This window comes from Nyctereutes procyonoides, unplaced genomic scaffold (genome assembly GCF_905146905.1).
Source record: "Nyctereutes procyonoides isolate TBG_1078 unplaced genomic scaffold, NYPRO_anot_genome, whole genome shotgun sequence".
NCBI lineage: Eukaryota > Metazoa > Chordata > Mammalia > Carnivora > Canidae > Nyctereutes > Nyctereutes procyonoides.
In genome coordinates, this window is record NW_026575139.1 from 31,597,626 (window position 1) to 31,617,237 (window position 19,612).

General features: G+C 36.9%; 1 protein-coding gene across 5 annotated transcripts in view; it reads right to left on the reverse strand.

Annotated features, from left to right (window-relative positions):
- Positions 1-19,612, reverse strand: part of GPHN (gephyrin) — a 636,471-nt gene that overhangs the window by 219,957 nt on the left and 396,902 nt on the right. For 3 of the 5 annotated variants that reach the window (XM_055303642.1, XM_055303640.1, XM_055303641.1), the window contains exons 6-8: positions 18,310-18,376; positions 12,137-12,409; positions 10,511-10,618 (exon numbers count right to left, since the gene is read on the reverse strand). In XM_055303642.1, coding sequence (XP_055159617.1) covers positions 10,511-10,618; positions 12,137-12,409; positions 18,310-18,376 — 448 coding nt within the window. The remainder of the gene's footprint in view (positions 1-10,510; positions 10,619-12,136; positions 12,410-18,309; positions 18,377-19,612) is intronic. The other 2 variants (XM_055303645.1, XM_055303644.1) reach the window with 1 other exon arrangement.

Genomic DNA, 19,612 nt, shown 5'->3' on the forward strand with positions numbered 1-19,612 from the left:
TGGTCCTAAAGCTAACTTGACAGATTGGGTGAATACTTCTAAAAGAAGAAACAGAGTTATAATATCAAAATCAGAATACATAACCAAATTATCACATCTCTTTTAGAACTCCATGGTCTTTTGAAATGCCAGTAAGAATACCAATAAAATAAACACATAAGTTTGTGTTTTGATGCCAAGGAAATTCATAAATGAACATACAATTCTCCTTTAAATCATTATTTTTACCACTTAATATATTTGCTTTGAAAAAATGTTTAAATTTACAGTAAAGTTGGAAGACTAATACAATAGAAGATTTCTATGATATTTGGATTTAATTTTGGGTAGGCAGTGACCAAGTGTATAATAATTGGAACTAGTATCTGAAAGCAGACATGTGTAGAGCTTCCATAGCAACAGTTTTCAGTCTCAATGATAATGCTTTTAGAGTCATTGTCCAGGTTGGTGTTTAGTTCCATCATATGTGCCCTTTTGTAATAACTTCTCTGTTTAAAGACCTTAAAGGTAGGCTGTATTTTCTGAAAATCTAACTAGATACCCAAGTATGCAATATAAGATCTGAACTAGATAATAGAAATAGATTAAAAATATGAATACCTAAAAGGATTAAAAAATATGTATCACATATCTTTTCCAGAGCTTCTAATACTGATCCTTTAGGGGGTATGATTGTCACAAAATTTTGCTTAATAACAGAACTGTCAAACAAGTGTATCCTGAGTTTAGTAAGGTATTTGACAAGTCATTCATAAAACTCCTGTGGACAAGATAGACAAAGTTGGTTTTGATTGGCTAGAAGAGAAATACCTGTTAGCTGGTTAAGCAATCATAACCAGTAGGGTTTCTGGTAGCATGTGAAATGGCCTATCCTAAAAAAAGGTTCTACCAGTGACTTCAATAAAAGAGTGATTAACATATATACAGGTAACAGAGCTACAAATGACAGGTAATATGCTAAATAGCAGATACCAATTTAAAAAAAATCTCCTTAGGCTAGACTGATCAGATAAATGCAGCAAAACAAGAATAAATGTGAACAGTTAGTGGTAATGCAAAGTGGTGTAGCCACTCTAGAAAATGGTATAGAGGTTCCTCAAAAAGTTAAAAACAGAACTTACCTATGACCCAGTAATTACACTACTAGGTATTTTCCCAAGGTACAAAAATACTGATTTGAATTGACACATGCTCCCCGATGTTTATAGCAGCATTATCAATGACAGCCAAATTATGCAAAGAGTCTATGTGTCCATTGACTGATAAATGAATAAAGAGGATGTGGAATATATATACAATGGAATATTACTCAGCCATCCGAAAGAATGAATCTTGCCATTTGCAATGATGTGGATGGAGCTAGAGTATATTAGGCTAAATGAAACAAGTCAAAGACAAATACCAAATGATTTTACTCACGTGGAATTTAAGAAACAAAACAGATGAATACAGAAGAAGGGAGAACAAAAAAGAGATGGAGGCAAACCATAAGGACTCTTAACTAGAGAGAATACACTTAGAATTACTGGAGGGAAGGCGGGCAAGGGATGGGTTAAATGGGTGATAGTATTAAGGAGGGGACTTGTGATGAGCAATGGTGTTATATGCAAGAAATGAATCACTAAATTCTACTCCTGAAACCAATATTATACTATATGTTAACTAAAATTTAAATAAAAACTTGAAACAAAAAATAAAATAAAATTAGACATTATTAATACAAAAAGGAATAGATATGTAAAGACCTGAATTTAGATTAAAATTAATGACAAAAAATCCATAAGAATTTGATTCATATATACATAAAGAAAAGCCACACTTTATGATTTTGTCTAGACAGTGAACAATGAGGTAGAACTATAACAAATGTTCTTTAAAATGTAAAACTTTACATATTAATGAGTTTGTTTCTTTACAAGGACTATTTATACTTATTAAAATTATTCTCCTATTATTTAAAATTATTCAGAATTTTTGTTGTTCTCAATGGTATTCATCAGAATCCTTATTAAAATTTGTTTTGCCATATATACTTGCCTTCCAGGAAAATAGAAGGTATAATCTTGCCTAAACCTGCATTTTGGTATCAATTTCTGATGGTTTATATAAACCACTTAGAATAGTATCTGCTGTCTAGTTGGCTTTCAAAAATTATCTCATCATTATTACTATGGTCACTTAATATATTGGTTTACTATAGGGAAAGAGTATGATTATTGTCTTTCATAGAAGAGTCCCTGTACATCATGGGCATTACTAAATATATCTTCATTTTTTCATCTATCTTATAAACTTAGTTAATGGACATCTATTCTTTAGAGATAGATGATATATCATAATTTTTCATGGAACATATTTAACAAATATTTACACAGTGTATAATATGTGCCAAATGTTGGGTATATCGATCATATAAACTAAGAGATGTGATCCTTGTTCTTCATGGACCTTGCAGTCTACATATATAAATTTCAAACCCATGAATAAGTATATAATTTTAAATTGTAATAAGTGCTATAAAGAAAAAGAACAAGATGCTATAGGAGAGTAACTGCAAACAATTTAGACTGGAGGAGACAGATCAAGGTCTTCCTATGAGAAACAAATACTTATACTGGGACAGAAAGAATAAATAGAAGTCAATCAGGCAAAGAATGGGGTTAAGAGGTCCCCATTTAGGGGACATTTTAGGTCCCCTTTTAGGGGACAGCATATTGCCTAATGCAAGAAAAAGCTTGATGAAGGTTAGTGAGCAATGAAGAAAGGGAGAGGAATGGTAAGAAAAGGCCTAGAAATGCTGGGGATGGGAGCCAGATCATGTAGAATCTAGCAGAACATGTAGAAGAATCCATTGAAGGTTTCAAGTAGAAAAGTGACATGAAAAAAAAAGTGACATGATTTACTTTGTGTTGTGAAAAACAGACTCTGGCTTTGAGAGGAAGAGCAAACTGAAGAGAGGCTAAAGCGGAACTGATAAGACTAGTCACTGAAATAACTGAGATGAAAGATGATGGTGGATTAGACCAGATTGTTTCCTGGGAATTTATCATGCCAAGTAATTTCAAAATAGCCACTGATAAGTCTCATAGGATTTCGTAGAATAAAATCTGGAATAATAAGACTAGTTTTGTATCTCACAAGAATACTGTTATGATAAACTTATAAAATTAGTTCATTTTAGAATATATTTTCTGTATTACACTGTAAGTTCCTCAAGGGGAGGGTTCAAATCATATATAATCATTTAAAAACTCACGGCATCGAGCAAAGTGATATTTATATACATATTAGTGTCAAAAGAAATATTTGGTGAATGAATATAATACAAAATGAAAGGAAAGATAAATAGAGATTGGATTTATGAAAGGCTTTAGGGAGGAGACTGGACTTTACCTAGCACAATAAATTAAAAAAAGTTTTTTTAATTTTTATTTAAATTCTGGTTAGCTAATATACAGTGTATATTGTACATTTCAGATGTACAAGACAGTGATTCAACACTTCCATACAGCACTCAATGTTCCTCATGATAAGTGCACGTCTTAACCCCACCCCCTATTTCCTCCATCCCCCCACTTACTTCCCTTTGTTAACCATCAGTTTGTTCTTTATAGTTAAGAATCTGTTCTTGGTTTGCCTCTCTCTTTTTTTCTCCCCTTTGCTCATTTGTTTTGTTTCTTAAACTCCACATATGAGTGAAATCATATGGGTATTTGTCTTTCTCTGACTGACTTATTTAGTTTAGCATTATACTCTCTAGCTCCATCCATGTCATTGAAAATGGTAAGATTTCATTCTTTTTTTTTTTTATGGGTTATAGTCCATTATATGTGTGTGTGTGTGTATGTATATTTCTTGATCCACTCATTAGCCAATGGAAACTTGGGCTGTTTCCGTAGTTTGGCTATTATAGATAATTGCTGCTTTAAAGACTGGGGTGCATGTATAACTTCAAATCAATATTACTAAATTCTTTGGATAAATACCTAGTAAAGCAAATGCTGGATTGTACAGCAGTTCTATTTTTAACTTTTTGAGGAACCTCCATACTGTTTTCCAGAGTGGCTGAACCAGTTTGAATTCCCATCATTAGTGCAGGAAGGTTCCCTTTTCTCCATATCCTTGCCAACATCTGTTGTTTCTTGTGGCACAAGAATACTTAAACTAAGGGATAGGCCTTGCAACTAAACTCAACAATTGTGTGTATGAGCCTTTAGAGAGGGGCAGGGCATTAACTACATTTCCAAAGGAGGTAACAACTTGTAAAAATGTAATAACCACAGAGGTAGGCCTTATAGGATGCCTAAATGTTGAATAAGGAGAAAGAAAGGATTGTTCAACCGGGCAAAGAAAGAGGAAGTATGAATGGAGAACTGTATAAGTAATATCTGAAAGTTGAGTTAGAATCAGTGAGGTGATCAAACTCCTAAAATAACAAATATTTACTTTTATACTGATACTGTGTTAAGTGCTTTTATATCCATTTTCCTATGTGAATATCCATAACTTAGCCATTAAGTAGTAACAAAGTTGGTATTATTGTTATTCCTATTTTAGAGAAGATTGCAGCTTAGAAAGAAAAAAGTACTACACCCAATGTCATAGAGCTGACAGAACTAAAAATATCTGATGCCAAAGTTCATGCTGTTTTTAAGGTACAATGCATATTGCTTCCCATATTTGAAAAAGGTCTTTGTAGCTTATTTTAATAAGGCTTCTTACTTATTTTACTGATAATAATAGTTACCTTCATGAAAAACTTGTAAGAACATCTATTTATTAGGTCAAATAATTACTACTATTTCTCAATACATACACACATAATCGGGCTACAATATTACTCAAAGGTCAATGCTAGGAAAAAACAATTGGCATCCTACAAAGTCATCCTTTAACTAACAACTACAGTAGTGTTACAGAAACTTCTTGACTTTTTAAATTCACATTTTGAGAAAAATCAACATTTTTTATTTATTTATTTATTTATTTATTTTTTAATTTTTTTTAATTTTATAAATTAATTTTATTGGTGTTCAATTTACCAACATACAGAATAACACCCAGTGCTCATCCCGTCAAGTGTACCCCTCCGTGCCCGTCACCCATTCACCCCCACCCCCCGCCCTCCTCCCCCTCCACCACCCCTAGTTCATTTCCCAGAGTTAGAAGTCTTTATGTTCTGTCTCCCTTTCTGATATTTCTCACACATTTCTTCTCCCTTCCCTTATATTCCCTTTCACTATTATTCATATTCCCCAAATGAATGAGAACATACACTGTTTGTCCTTCTCCGGTTACTGTGGCCAAGTTCAAAAAGGGTGTTGCCTGAGTTCTCCTCTGGGATTTTGATGGAATCTTGTCTCACATTTAGATCTTTCATCTATTTTGAGTTTATCTTTGTGTATGTTGCAAGAGAGTGGTCCAGTTTCATTCTTCTGCATGTGGATGTCCAATTTTCCCAGCACCATTTATTGAAGAGACTGTCTTTCTTCCAGTGGATCGTCTTTCCTCCTTTATCGTATATTAGTTGACCATAAAGTTCAGGGTCCACTTCTGGGTTCTCTGTTCTGTTCCATTGATCTATATGTCTGTTTTTGTGCCAGTACCACACTGTCTTGATGAACACAGCTTTGTAGTACAACCTGAAATCTGGCATTGTGATGCCCCCAGGTATGGTTTTCTTTTTTAAAATTCCCCTGGCTGTTTGGGGTCTTTTCTGATTCCACACAGATCTTAAAATAATTTGTTCTAAGTCTCTGAAGAAAGTCCATGGTATTTTGATAGGGATTGCATTATACGTGTAAATTGCCCTGGGTAACATTGACATTTTCACAATATTAATTCTGCCAATCCATGAGCATGGAATATTTTTCCATCTCTTTGTGTCTTCCTCAATTTCTTTCAGAAGTGTTCTATAGTTTTTAGGGTATATTTTGAGAACCATTTGAATGGTAAATGGTTCTCCAACCTTTTATTTTCAGGTTGTAGGTGTCCTTCTGTCTAAAATGAGTCTCTTGTAGACAGCAAATAGATGGGTCCTGCTTTTTTATCCAGTCTGACACCCTGCGCCTTTTGATGGGGTCATTAAGCCCATTCACGTTCAGAGTTACTATTGACAGATATGAGTTTAGTGTCATCATGATATCTATTTAGTCCTTGTTTTTGTGGATTGTTCCACTGAACTTCTTCTTAAAGAGGAGTTTTAAGAGTCCCCCTTAAAATTTCTTGCAGAGCTGGTTTGGAGGTCACATATTCTTTCAGTTCCTGCCTGTCTTGGAAGCTCTTTATCTCTCCTTCCATTTTGAATGAGAGCCTTGCTGGATAAAGTATTCTTGGTTGCATGTTCTTCTCATTTAGGACCCTGAATATATCCTGCCAGCCCTTTCTGGCCTGCCACGTCTCTGTGGCGAGGTCTGCCGTTACCCTAATATTTCTCCCCATGAAAGTCAGGGACTTCTTGTCTCTTGCTGCTTTAAGGATCTTCTCTTTATCTTTGGAATTTGCAAGCTTCGCTATTAAATGTCGAGGTGTTGAACGGTTTTTATTGATTTTAGGGGGGGATCTCTCTATTTCCTGGATCTGAATGCCTGTTTCCCTTCCCAGATTGGGAAAGTTTTCAGCTAGGATTTGTTCAAATACATATTCTGGCCCTCTGTCCCTTTCCGCGCCCTCGGGAACCCCAATTAAGCGTAGGTTTTTCTTCCTTAGATTGTCATTTATTTCCCTTAATCTGTCTTCATGGTCCCTTAATTGATTGTCTCTTTTTTCCTCAGTTTCCCTCTTTGCCATTAACTTGTCTTCTATGTCACTCACTCGTTCTTCCACCTCGTTAACCCTCGTCGTTAGGACTTCTAGTTTGGATTGCATCTCATTCAATTGATTTTTAATTTCTGCCTGATTGGATCTAAATTCTGCAGTCATGAAGTCTCGTGAGTCCTTAATGCTTTTTTCTAGAGCCACCAGTAGCTGTATAATAGTGCTTCTGAATTGGCTTTCTGACATTGAAGTGTAATCCAGATTTTGTAACTCTGTGGGAGAGAGGGCTGTTTCTGATTCTTTCTTTCGAGGTGAGGTTTTCCTTCTAGTCATTTTGCTCAGTGCAGAGTGGCCAAAAACAAGTTGTATTGGAACACGGGGGGAGTATCACTGGTCCGTCTAGCTGGTCTTCTGGGGGAGGGGCCTGCTATGCTGGTTTTCAGGTGTTAGCACTTGGGGGAGCTGCTCTGCCCCTGCCTGCTGCAGGGCTCAGCGAGGGTTGTTTACCCTGTCAGGCCCCAGGAGGAACAGCCGCAGTGGCTATGGCAACTCTGGAAGCCTGGATTTAGACTCCGCAGGAACTACGGGGCTTGGAGCTCTCGGTTCTCCGTCTGCAGGGCCTGGAGGCTCTGGGGCGGGGCCGCTGATCTGCTCAGTTCGGGGCAGGAGCGTCCTTGCTGTCCTGGGCCCTCCCGGCCTCTGCCTGTCCCGGGGGAGGCCGGATCCTGGGCTGTGTCCCAGCGCCCTGTGCTCCAGGGCCTGCGCTGGTGGATTCGCACTCCCGCCCTGCAGCTCCCTCCCTGGAGCCGCTCCCGAGCCCCTCCGAGCAGCTCCGGCCCTTAGGGAGCTCGGAGCACTCTCCTGCGCTCGCAGGTGTCTGTTAGTGTCCCAGGGAGCCCGAGGGCATCCCCGCCCTCCTGGGTCCTGCTCCAACTCCCTGCGAGCCCCTTTCCGCCTGGGAAGGTTGGTGCAGCTCCTGCTTCTCCGGGATGGGGCTCTCCTGTCCTGGGGACACTCGCCGGCCTCAGCCCGGCTCCTCGCGGGGCCCCTCCCCCTCGGAGGCCTTTTGTTTCTTTATTTCTTTTTCCCCGTCTTCCTACCTTGATAGAAGCGCGAACTCTTCTCACTGTAACATTCCAGCTGGTCTCTCTTTACATCTCAGGCCGAATTCGTAAATTTTCAGGATGGTTTGAAGGTTATCTAGGTAATTTGTTGGGGACAGGTGATTTGGGGACCCTGCTCTTCCGCCATCTTGCCCCTCCCCCCAAACATTTTTTTTTTAAAGCACATGGACATTTTGAGCAAAAATTTTACTTGCGTTTTGAAAACATCCATGCACTTTGTATTCCTTTCATATGACTGGAAAAATTTTATCAAGACAAAAAGTATCAGGTGTCCTGTGTAGGGGACCATTCTGGATTATCTTCACTGTCTATTGTCTTTCAGATATTTTACAACTCCAACTTGCAAAAAACTGTTAGTAATGTACAAATGGTTTGTATCGAAATGATTCTTTTTCCAATAGAAGTGCAATGGGCTGCTTTGCATGATCTGCTTTGCAGATAATGACTAATTGTTGCATCTTTTTTTTTAAAGATTTTAAAAAATTTATTTATGAGAGAGAGAGAGAGAGAGAGAGAAGCAGAAGGAGAGGCAGGATCCCTGAAGAGCAGGGAGCCTGATGCAAGGCTCGAATTCAGAACCCTGGGATCATGACCTGAGCTGAAGGCAGATGCTCAACCAACTAAGCCACCCACCCAGGCGCCTCCTAAATGTTGCATCTATTTGTAAATTCATTTTCATATTCTTAGTGCTTATATATTTGTGTTTGAACTTTCCTGTGAAGCAGTTGTAATACCTTTCTGGTTCCCTCAATAATTAATGTATGAAATAACACCTTGGATATGTTTTCATTTAGTATTGGTAATAAAGTTATGATTTTACCTTCAAAAATTATTAACAGTTTCAGAGACCATCTACCAAGACACCAAATGAATTCAACTGATAGGACCAGATAAACCACATTGCTGAAGGAGCTTATTTTTAAGCACTTGCTAAGCCCACAGGTATCTTTTTGTTGCAACCACAGGTAAATCCCAAAAGCCAATTGAACTCTTTTTTTTCCTTTGCTCATTTGTTTTGTTTCCAATTCCACATGTGAATGAAATTATATGGTATTTGTCTAACTTATTTCGCTTAGCATTATACTCTCTAGCTCCATCCATACCATTGCAAATGGCAAGATGTCATTCTTTTTCATAACTAAATAATATTCCAGTGTGTGTATGTGTGTGTGTGTATACGTATACATACCACATCGTCTTTATACATTCGTCAATTGATGGACATCTGGGCTGCTTCCATTATTTGGCTATTGTAAATAATGCTGCTATAAACATAGCGGTGCATGTCTCCCTTTGAATTAGTGTTTTTGTATTTTGGGGGTAAATACTCAGTAGCACAATCCTGGATTGTAGGGTAATTCTATTTTTAGCTTTTTGAGAAACCTCCATATTGCCTTACAGAGTGGCTGTACCAGTTTACATTTCCACCAATAGTGTATGAGGGTTCCTATTTCTCCACATCCTTGTCAAGACTTTTTGTTTCTTGTGTTATTGATTTTAACCATACTGATAGGTGTGAGGTGATATCTCATTGTAGTTTTGATTTGGATTCCCCTGATGATGAATGATGTTGATCATCTTTTCATGTGTCTGTTGGCCATCTGGATGTCTTCTTTAGAGAAATGTCTATTCAAATCTTTTGTACATTTTTAAATTGGATCTCTCTAAGGATTTTAAGCCAAATTTCACTTGTTTCTTTTTCTTCTTTTTGCCTCTCACTTTATTTTATTTTAAAGATTTTATTTATTTATAAGAGAGAGTGGATGAGAGAGAGACAGAGACAGAGAGAGCAGGAGCAGGGGCAGAGGAAGAGGAAAAGCAGACTCTTTTGAGCAGAGAGTCTGATGTGGGGCTTGATCTCAGGAGTCTGGGAATCATGACCTGAGCTGAAAGCAGAAGCTTAACCAACTGAGCCACGCAGGCACCCCATTGCCTCTCATTTTATATCCATATTAAGGACTGAGATTTTTTGGCATCCATTGTCTAAATTATTACTGTTTAGTCAGTTATACTTATCAGTTTAATCTTTTCTAACCTGGAACTTTGTACAAACTATCATTCAGCCAGTGACTAAAACAAGTGATATGTATCCTTACAAGTTTTTATCTAAAGATTCGTAATCTCAGAAACTGTATCAAGACTCAACTCTCTAAATGGTTTCACTGCGACTATATTGAAGGAAAAGAGAAGATGATGAAAACTCATGAGGCAAAATGCAAAGTTAATAGAAATTAAATGAGTCTGACCAATTTGTTTATATTTTAAAGCTTAAAGTGATCCTTTTACCAGCTTATCTTAATTAAGCTAGGTAATTAATCTAAAGGTATGTGATAAAATTGTGGAAAGAAAAAAATACCTTCCAAGCAATGAATTTCTTGAAGTCCTGTGATAAAAGCTCACTGTCACATATGACAGAATCTTAATGACGATATTAGAGTATTTCAGGTACAGGAGAAACTCTATTAATTAAGTTCCTTGATTATGCTCAATGGCACTCACACTGAAAAAAAGCATGGTGAAGATCCTTCAGAATAAAGCATATCTTCCATAATATGTTATAGCCTATCTCCAAGGATAGGAGGTAGGCGGTATGCTTGCAAAACCATCAAAGCAAAAGCCTATTGTCTTACCCGTTCATCTGCACTGCCTGTTGCATGATGGGAATAATTGATGAGACCAGGAATGGGCTGCTCACCGTGTGCCATGATAACAGCTGGACTGGTGTAGAATGGATGCTTCTAATGCACAACACATAACAACTATGAATATAGTGACAGGAAAACATGAAACTATACAAGCAAAATGACTGGAAAGGAAAAGGGTGATGAATGAAATAAAACAATGAAATGTCCAAAATTTTCAAATGTAGAATGACAATATCCAGTTAGACCTCAAACGTCGTAAGCTTCTCCTTAAGATTGAAATTGATGGTAAATTTTACTCTTTTAATTAATAATAAAAGAGTAAGAAGATTTAATGATTTAAAAAGTACCTATTTAACCAATCAGTTCCATAAAAACAAAATAAAACAAAACAAGACAAAAATCACATACAACTTAAATACTTATTAGCCTTCAAATGTTGTAAGCTTTTTCTTAAGACTGAAATTGATGGTATTTTTTACTCTTTTAATTAATAGTAAAAGAGTAAGATGATATAATGATTTAAAGATATGCCTATTTAACCAATCCGTTCCATAAAAACAAAACAAAACAAAACAAAACAAAAGGCAAAAAATCACATACAACTTAAATACTTACTAGCCTTAAGTAAGGACTTAATGGATCACAGAACAGATCTGGAGACAAAATCATTTGGTCTTTAGTGAAAGAACTACCTACTGGTTGTCTAAATGGACACCTTAAAAAGATCTCTATGATCCTTTCTAATGTATGTGTTGTCAAAAACTGCCTCAAGCTATGCTCATAGTCAATATATCAAGATAACTCTAGGAATCCCTTTATAGAATAAGTTTAGGTTTTCAATATTGTACTTTTGATCAATGAACAATCATTATTCCCAGAAGTGCTACGTTATTTTCTGAAGATTTTAAAGCATACTGGGTGGCTTATACTAGGTATGCATAATAATGTAAATGATGTTCTATGACTAAGATGGCTAAATTTATGCAATTACCTTGTGGTACTCTATTTACTGCCAAAATTGTCCAAAGAGAATCTATAATACTTTGGTAATATTCTAATAATGTTTATTACTTTATTGAATAAAAAATGCAAATACATTATATCTATTTCCTCTCTATACCACTAGGGTAATTTAGGTCAAGAAACATTTAAATAAGTGTTAATTGCTGAAAAATCTTGTCTTTAAAAAAATACTAATCTTTCTGAACTAATTTTTTGAATCAATGTAAGTTCTCTTACCTTTAGTTTGCTGCTCCTTTATGAATGTGAATATTTTGTGTTTTAAATATAAACATTGTATATTTAATATGACAACAAAAATGACATTTCCAAAGAACTCTTAAATCTCATATTTTATCTATTTGCCTATTACTTCAATAGGTAATAGCAGTATCTTTAATGTTTTAGAACTGAGAATAAAGTTTAATGCTTTCAAGGACTCTATATTATGAAGGGAACATAGCTGTGGAGCATCATGAATATCCTGGTTCTTTTTAAAGGATGCCCTGAAGAGGTACTGAGTTTATGAAAAAATGGGATGGAAAGAGGGATGAAGTCAGTACATTTACCTATGGTTCCTTTGGATCTTTGGGTCTCAGTCAGCAAGCTTACCTTGGCAGCAATGGCTGCTGCAGTTATATGTGATGAAGAACTGTCTTCTGTTGAAGCAACACCACTGTCTTTCTTCTCTTCTTCCTCTTCCTCACACTGAACCCCTTTGTCTTCTGTCTGTTTATGGGGGCTAGTTGTGGGAGGAGGGGAAAGAGGTGGTGGTGGGGAAGGTAAATCTTCAAGTTCATCATGCACTTCCTTTACTTTTACAATGGCATCACGTAAAAGGTCAATGGCATGAGGTAGAGCTGGCAGTATAAACTGAAAGCATTCCTGTATGCAAGAGGAAGAAAAAGAAATGAAGATAAAGCACTTTTATAGGCATATAAAATGGTAACAATCAAACTTATTTGTGATTTTGTACCTATCTCTCCATCTATCTCTGCTATTCATTCTATAAGAATGAATCATATTGAAAATATTATTTTTGCAGTGTGAAATATGAAGTAAATACAGTACATAGTATTCCCTGTAAACTGGAAAAATATAATACTTTTACAATATTTTTTATAGTAAAATTTCTATACAACTTTGGGTTTTAAAGATGCATTATGGAAAAGGCAGGAAACAGTTTTTACCTTCCTAGTTAGAGCAGAACACTAGAATTAACAAACATATTGAGGACTGATTTATTTTATTCACAGAGCTAAAGTTCTGATTATTATCATAAAGTACAGCTAGGTAACATTGTGCAATATGTAAAAATAGATATGTTTGTACAGAGCACTGCCTAAAAATCAATAGAGTTTCCAGCACAAGTGCCCATCATTACCTATAATGTGTTAGCAAAAGAGAATAGGTGAGAACTTTAAATTCAGAACACAGGCCAGATGTTTGGGGAATGTGTTTGGGAATAGGCCTTTTTCTTATACATTTATAATAACTTACCTTAAAATTTAAGATGTAGAGAAGTATCTTAAAATTTACAGAGGATTATGGGAATTAGTAAGGGTACCTAATCTTTTGACTTCTCTTTGTATGGCTCAATCATTTTAGTGATAAAGATTATATAGCAAATAATTTAATCTTGACCTAGAGCTCTGCCTTTACTTTCAGCTTTTGGGAAGTGAACTCTAGTTCCTGGTCTTGCCTAAGAGGAGTGTCTTTGTTTGCCTGGGAGATTTGGCCACTGGACAATCTAACAATAAGGATTATTATGAGGACTTTGGGAAACATGATATTAGTTTTGCCTCTGGAAGGAATGGAGACTAAAGGCATAAATTTCCCCTCTGGGATGGTTAGACTAAAGGTCAACCATGTGGGTAATATGTGATCAGTCCTAATAAGAACTCTGGACATCAAAGGCAAAGGTGAGTGTGCCTAGTTAGTGATACTCTGTGTGTATTGTCTCCTTTATGGCCAAGAAGAGGTAATGTGGTCCGTGGCTCCATGGGAGAGGATGACCGAAGTTCCTTGTTTGGTACCTCTTAGGATTTGCCCTATGTACTACTTCTCTTGATTGATTTCAGTCTGTATTCTTTCCCTGCAATACACCATAACTGTGAGTATAGCAGCTTTCAGTGAGTTTTGTGAGTCCTTCTAGTTAATTATTAAAATTGAGGGTGGTTTTAGAAACCCACTGAATTGCAAATTGGTATCAGAAATGAGGGAAGTCTTGTGGAGTGCTCCAAGTTTATAGTTGGCTAACTTTTGCAGTTGGCTAACTTTTGCAGTTAGCCCGAACTCCTTACAGTTGGTGTTAGGAGTGCGACTCACTAGAAAGATCCTGACTCATGTGATCATGAAACATGATCTGGGCAAAGAAATGAAGAGAGGGTGAGGATGATGAATCTGTAGAGCCTGGATAAACACAGGATCACTTACAGTATGGAATTATAGCTGTGCTGTGATTAGTTACTGGAGATAAAAGTTAGCATTAGAATTTTGAAATGAAAGATCTAATTTTTAAGGAGTTTGTCATTGGATGCATAAAAAAATAAGGTAAATTTACAATCTTTTGGTGATTGCTATTTGCACTAGCTAAACAAAAGGAAGAATGCTGGGGTATATCCTGAGGCTACATCAAGCTTAGATTTTGGCTGATTTAACATACAGCTGCTAGCTCCTGAGCTGCTTCCAAAGAAAAGTGTTATGCTGAAGCAATACAAAGTGAATAAAGTTAGACTTATTCATAAAACAGTGGGGAAAGAGAAATGAGAGATTCAAGGGACTTGTCCTAACAGGGCAGAAGTATTTAAATGATTACTAAGAAGTGGATGATAAAGTGAGCACTGTTGTGGGCAAAAGAAAGGTGTTAATGTAGCAACATTATGGGAGCAATGGTCTCCCAACCATTAAGGGTCCTAAACAATCTATTTATCCTAGTTTGAAGGAATTTTAAAAGCTAGGAGGCAAAGATAACTAAAAGAAACCACCTTGAATCACCTTAAGTGATGGTCCCATAATCTAATCAAGATAAGGCCTGACAGAGGAGTCTGAAAATTCCTTGGTCCAACCCAGGTTTAGAAATCCAAGGCCATACATATGCACATAAATGGATAGAATGGTCATGGGATGGAGTAGATACTTTTCTGGGATTCCTCAACATGGGACCCACCATGTACTATCATTCTAATACCTCTTGAAGTTCTTTTTTTTTTTTTTTTAACCTCTTGAAGTTCTAATGAGAGGTACAGTTAGATTGGAAACATACAGGGATATAACAGTTGATAGAATTACAGTTGGGATGAAAATTAGAATGTCTGGACAGTGAACTTTATATGAAGTGGTTAGTCTCCTTTACACCTGAATGTATTATGGGGATGGATATTGTGCTTGACTGGATAATTCTTCCTCTACCTAGTATTGTAAAACAGAAAGCATATAAATCAGCTCTTCCACCAATATATAATGTACATACTAAGGGGGAAGAAGTAAGATTGCCTGAGTCTACACACAGGTCATTAATATGCTGTACAACAGCCCTGTGTGAAGGGCAAATTGGGTTTCTGGAAAAAATCTGTGGGTGCCACATAGCAACAACTGCTGGGACTTTGGGCCAGAAATTTCCCATTTGAGAGACAATTACTAGCTTGCTATTGGACTTTAATTGAGACTGCCCTTATGACTGAAGAACATAAAATAATCTTGAAACCTGAAATATCGATAATGTTTTGGGCAATATCAGAGAAATGCTCTAATGGAGAAGGCAATGCCCAGGAGAGTTCCATAATAAAATGGAAATGGTGCATATAGGATCATGCTACCAGGAGAATGCAAGGAGGTACTCACGAGCAGGTAGCCTCTTTTCACCTAGGGCCGACTTCGGAACCACCTGAGGAGTTGCTGGATCCTATGGCCACTTGGGCCACTTGGGCGGTGCCCTATAAACAGCTTTCTATTGATCAACAAAGAGCTGCTTGATTTATGGATGGCAATTCCAAGGTGAAGGGACAGCATCCTGATTGGAAGGCCGCCACTCTGATTGAAGAAGGTAAAAACAAATCAGCTCGATAGGCTGAACTGCATGATGTTTGCCCTTATGTTTGGGTTTTAACCAACTCATAGGAAGTGTCCAGTGACCTGGCAATATGGTCAGGCAGAAGGACAAAGGAAAATGGATGCTTGTATGGGGCATGGCCTATGGAAATCACTCTGGGAATATAAGGGGTATATTAAAATAAGATACATCAATGCCTGTCAGAAGAACCCCCGTTCAGAATTGGAAGTTAATTGGAACTGGTGAGCAGATATCCCAGTATGCATGCTTGACATGGCACCTGGGTCCATGAGATGAGGTGGCAATGGGGGACTGTAACCATGCAGATATGGGTTGAATCGATAAGTCTTCTTGCAGCCTCTGAGGCACAAAATGCCCATGAGAACTGTTCTGTCTGCTAACAAAAAAGACAGACAGCAGAAGGTTAGGCAGCAGATTCCATAGGGGAAAGTCCTGCACATAGCTAGCAAGTTGGACTGGTGCTGCTAGTCCCTTGAGGCTACAAATGAATCCTAACAGGAATAGATATGTACTCTGGACTGGGCTTTGCTTACCCAATGGCAGATGCAAATACTCAGTGTACTATAAAAGGACTAGAACAGAAAATATTGTACCAATGACTGCAGTCACATTTCTTTAGACCAAGGTACACACTTTCATATACAGAGCAATGATTTGATAGAAAATTGGAATGGGCTATGGAAACATTTATTGTCTAAAAAAGGAGAACATGGCTTATATGCTCTCATCAGTGTGTGGTCACATTCAACATGAGGGAGGCGAAAGCAGGTTCCCTACTAAATAAATACATATAGTCCTCAACTTTTCTAGGAAGAGTTGACTGGGGCAGATGCTGGTCTGACTACACTTTTTTCTTAGGACTATACTTTTTCTTTCATCACAACATCACATCACATCAAAGTCCTTTTTTTTTTTTTTTTTACCTGATTCTGTGTTGCACTAGGATCAGGGCTGCAACTGTGCATGCCAGAAGCAGGATGATTCTTAAGCAGAAACTATTAACTGTACCTTTAAACCTTTATGTCAGAGTTCCTAAGGGCCTGATGGGGTAGATTATGCCTGACTCCATCTGGCCAAATTGGGATTGACAGTGAATGCAGTTATATTGACTGGTGTTTGAGATTGCTCACTAGTTCTGTACTTATGAAACCCTATCTTGTATGATTGGAAAAGGAAAAGTTGGTGGCACTTGTTAAATGAGTATTACTGGTGGAAATCTGGACCAGCACAGTGGCCAAATCAACAGTCACATTAAGAGATTTTAAGAGGAAAAGTCTGAGTATAAATGAAAAGAAGGAGGAATGGTAGCTGGAGGTAAAGGAATGAATAAATGGGTTATGCAATGAAGGAGAACCAATATATTGGTATCTTAAAATCCTTAGAACAAGAGAGGATATTGTTTCTTAGCTCAGTTATAACATATGCCAGAAAGGTTAAAGCTGTATGTTGCTGAGACTACTGCTTTGGGAACCTGACAAGACTGTAAACCTAAGAAGCATAGCTCTGGGAGACATTTTGATCATATGATATGATAATAGGCTAGGCTAACTGTTAATGTCTGTATAGAACTCCAGTAGTGTGCCAGTTATCTTTTAACTCCTATTTCAAGTTATATCTACAACTTCACTGTGAAATGTTATAATACTGGCATTGCTAATAAGATTATAATACTGACATTGATAGTCATATGTATTGGGAAATTGAGTTAAATCCCCCTCAAAATGTAATACCAATAGAAAATGACTGGCCTGAACAGGACAGCTAATGTCTGTGGTAAACAGTTCTGAGCAAATGTATCATAGGATACAAACAGTAGCAGATCAAGGTAAAAAATTAATATATTAGTACAAAAATATGAAATGTGTGTAAAGGTTTTAGAGGATAAATTAGTTATTTCTTAAATTTATCCCTATCCCACACTGGCTCCTCCAAATCTCAGACATATTCACACTGATAATGTTGCTATATCTGTAATATAAATGCTATAGTACATAATAGATGTCCAGCCAGAAAAATACAATCATTTTTCTGTAAGAGAGCCTTGGCCAAAAGCCAGGAAGTAGCTTGTATAATGAATTAACTTTACCCCACGAGAGTCTGGCTTTTGCACTCAGTTACTGGGATGTGACAGGAGTGTCTTTGTTACCTGGGAACTTTGGCCACCAGACATTGTAACAGTGTGATTTATGAAAAGGGCTTTGGGCATTTTTTATCAATTTTGCCTCTGGAACATGCTGGAGACTAAAGGAAATAGTCTAACCTTTGGAAAGGGCTAGAGACTAACGGTCAGCATTATGGGCAGTACATGATGAGCCCCAGTAAAACTCTAAACACCAAAGGCTTGGAGCTTTCCTGATTGGCAATACTTCCTGTGCTGTTATACACTGATGCCAAGAGAGTAATGCATTCATGATTCTACAGGGAGAGGATAACAGAAGGTCGACATTCGGTACCTGTCTTCTACTCTTGGTTACTTTTAATGTGTATCTTTTCTGTGTCATAAACCATAACCGTCAGTATATCTATCACCATATCTTTTGGTGAGTCTTTTTAGTGAATTATTGAAACTGAGGGAGGTTTTGGGAATGCACGGAATTGCAACTGGTGTCAGAAGTGAGGGCAGTCTCATGGAGTGCTCCAAGTTTTTTGTGGGCTAACTCTTGAAGTTGGCTAAAACTTCACACTAAATCATATAAATTTCAAGGTTGCTTACCTGAGATCCTTTCTTGCTACCTGGCAGGTTAATTATGAGAGTTTTCCCTCTGATTCCACATACAGGCCTGAAAAGGAAAGAGAAAATGAATGAATACTAAATTGTAGTGAATGATTGGTTTAAATACATTTAAGAACAAGATCAATCATTGTGAACAACTGTTTTAGAAAAAATTATCACAACTAGAGATTCACCAATTGCTATACAAATTGGGCCCTTTGGCTAAAGTTTTTACAATAATAGTGTGATAGATTGGAAAAATTTACTGAACATGGAATCAGAATAAATTAGCCAATTTAAAGAAATAATGGCCAAAATATCTTCTTTCTCTAACATTCTTTATATCTCATACAATTCTAAGATTTCAGTAAGAGAAATGTGTTAAAAATGTTTAGCACAGAAATATTTATGTTCAAAAGTCTAACACAAAAAGCACTCAAGAAGTGAGACTCACATTGGTGCTCTTGTTTCTTAGAAAAGGGTGTAAGTCTTTTTTTTTTTAATTTTATTTATTTTTATGATAGTCACACACACAGAGAGAGAGAGAGAGAGAGGCAGAGACACAGGCAGAGAGAGAAGCAGGCTCCATGCACCGGGAGCCTGACGTGGGATTCGATCCCGGGTCTCCAGGATCGCGCCCTGGGCCAAGGGCAGGCGCCAAACCGCTGTGCCACCCAGGGATCCCGGGTGTAAGTCTTAAAGTAAAATAAAGTTTCTCACAAATGAATGGCAGTGGGGAACTCAGCTGCTGATGGATCAATTGAAAAACATGGGCAAGTTAAAGTAGAAAGGCCTTTCAGAGATCACTGTACATTTCCAAGCCACTTTTAAGCTAAGTAACTAGATAAGAAACATAAACAATGGAAAAGCACTGGAAGTTAGGAGTCAAGAGTTGAAGGCCTGGATTTCATATAAGAGTTGGAATCATGCTCTGCCAATAATTGGCTGGGTTACTTTACCTGGTAACATCTCATTTTCATCATATGAAAACAACAGATTAGTTTATATCTAAAATTTTACAACAGATTTTAAAAGTCATGTAAGAATCTTTCCCCAAAACAGAAGTTTGAGGGGAAAATGAGTTTACTCTTTAACTACATTCACTGTGAAATAATCTAAAATTGTCTTACATTTTATTGTTTTTTTCTTGTGTCCTATTCACAAAGAGTCAATAGCTATTTATTTTAAAATTTCCATATTAAGTTGAGATATAATTGACAAATAACATTGCATTAATTTTAGATGTAAAAAATGATGTGATACACACATATGTATATTTAAAGATTTTATTTATTTATTCATG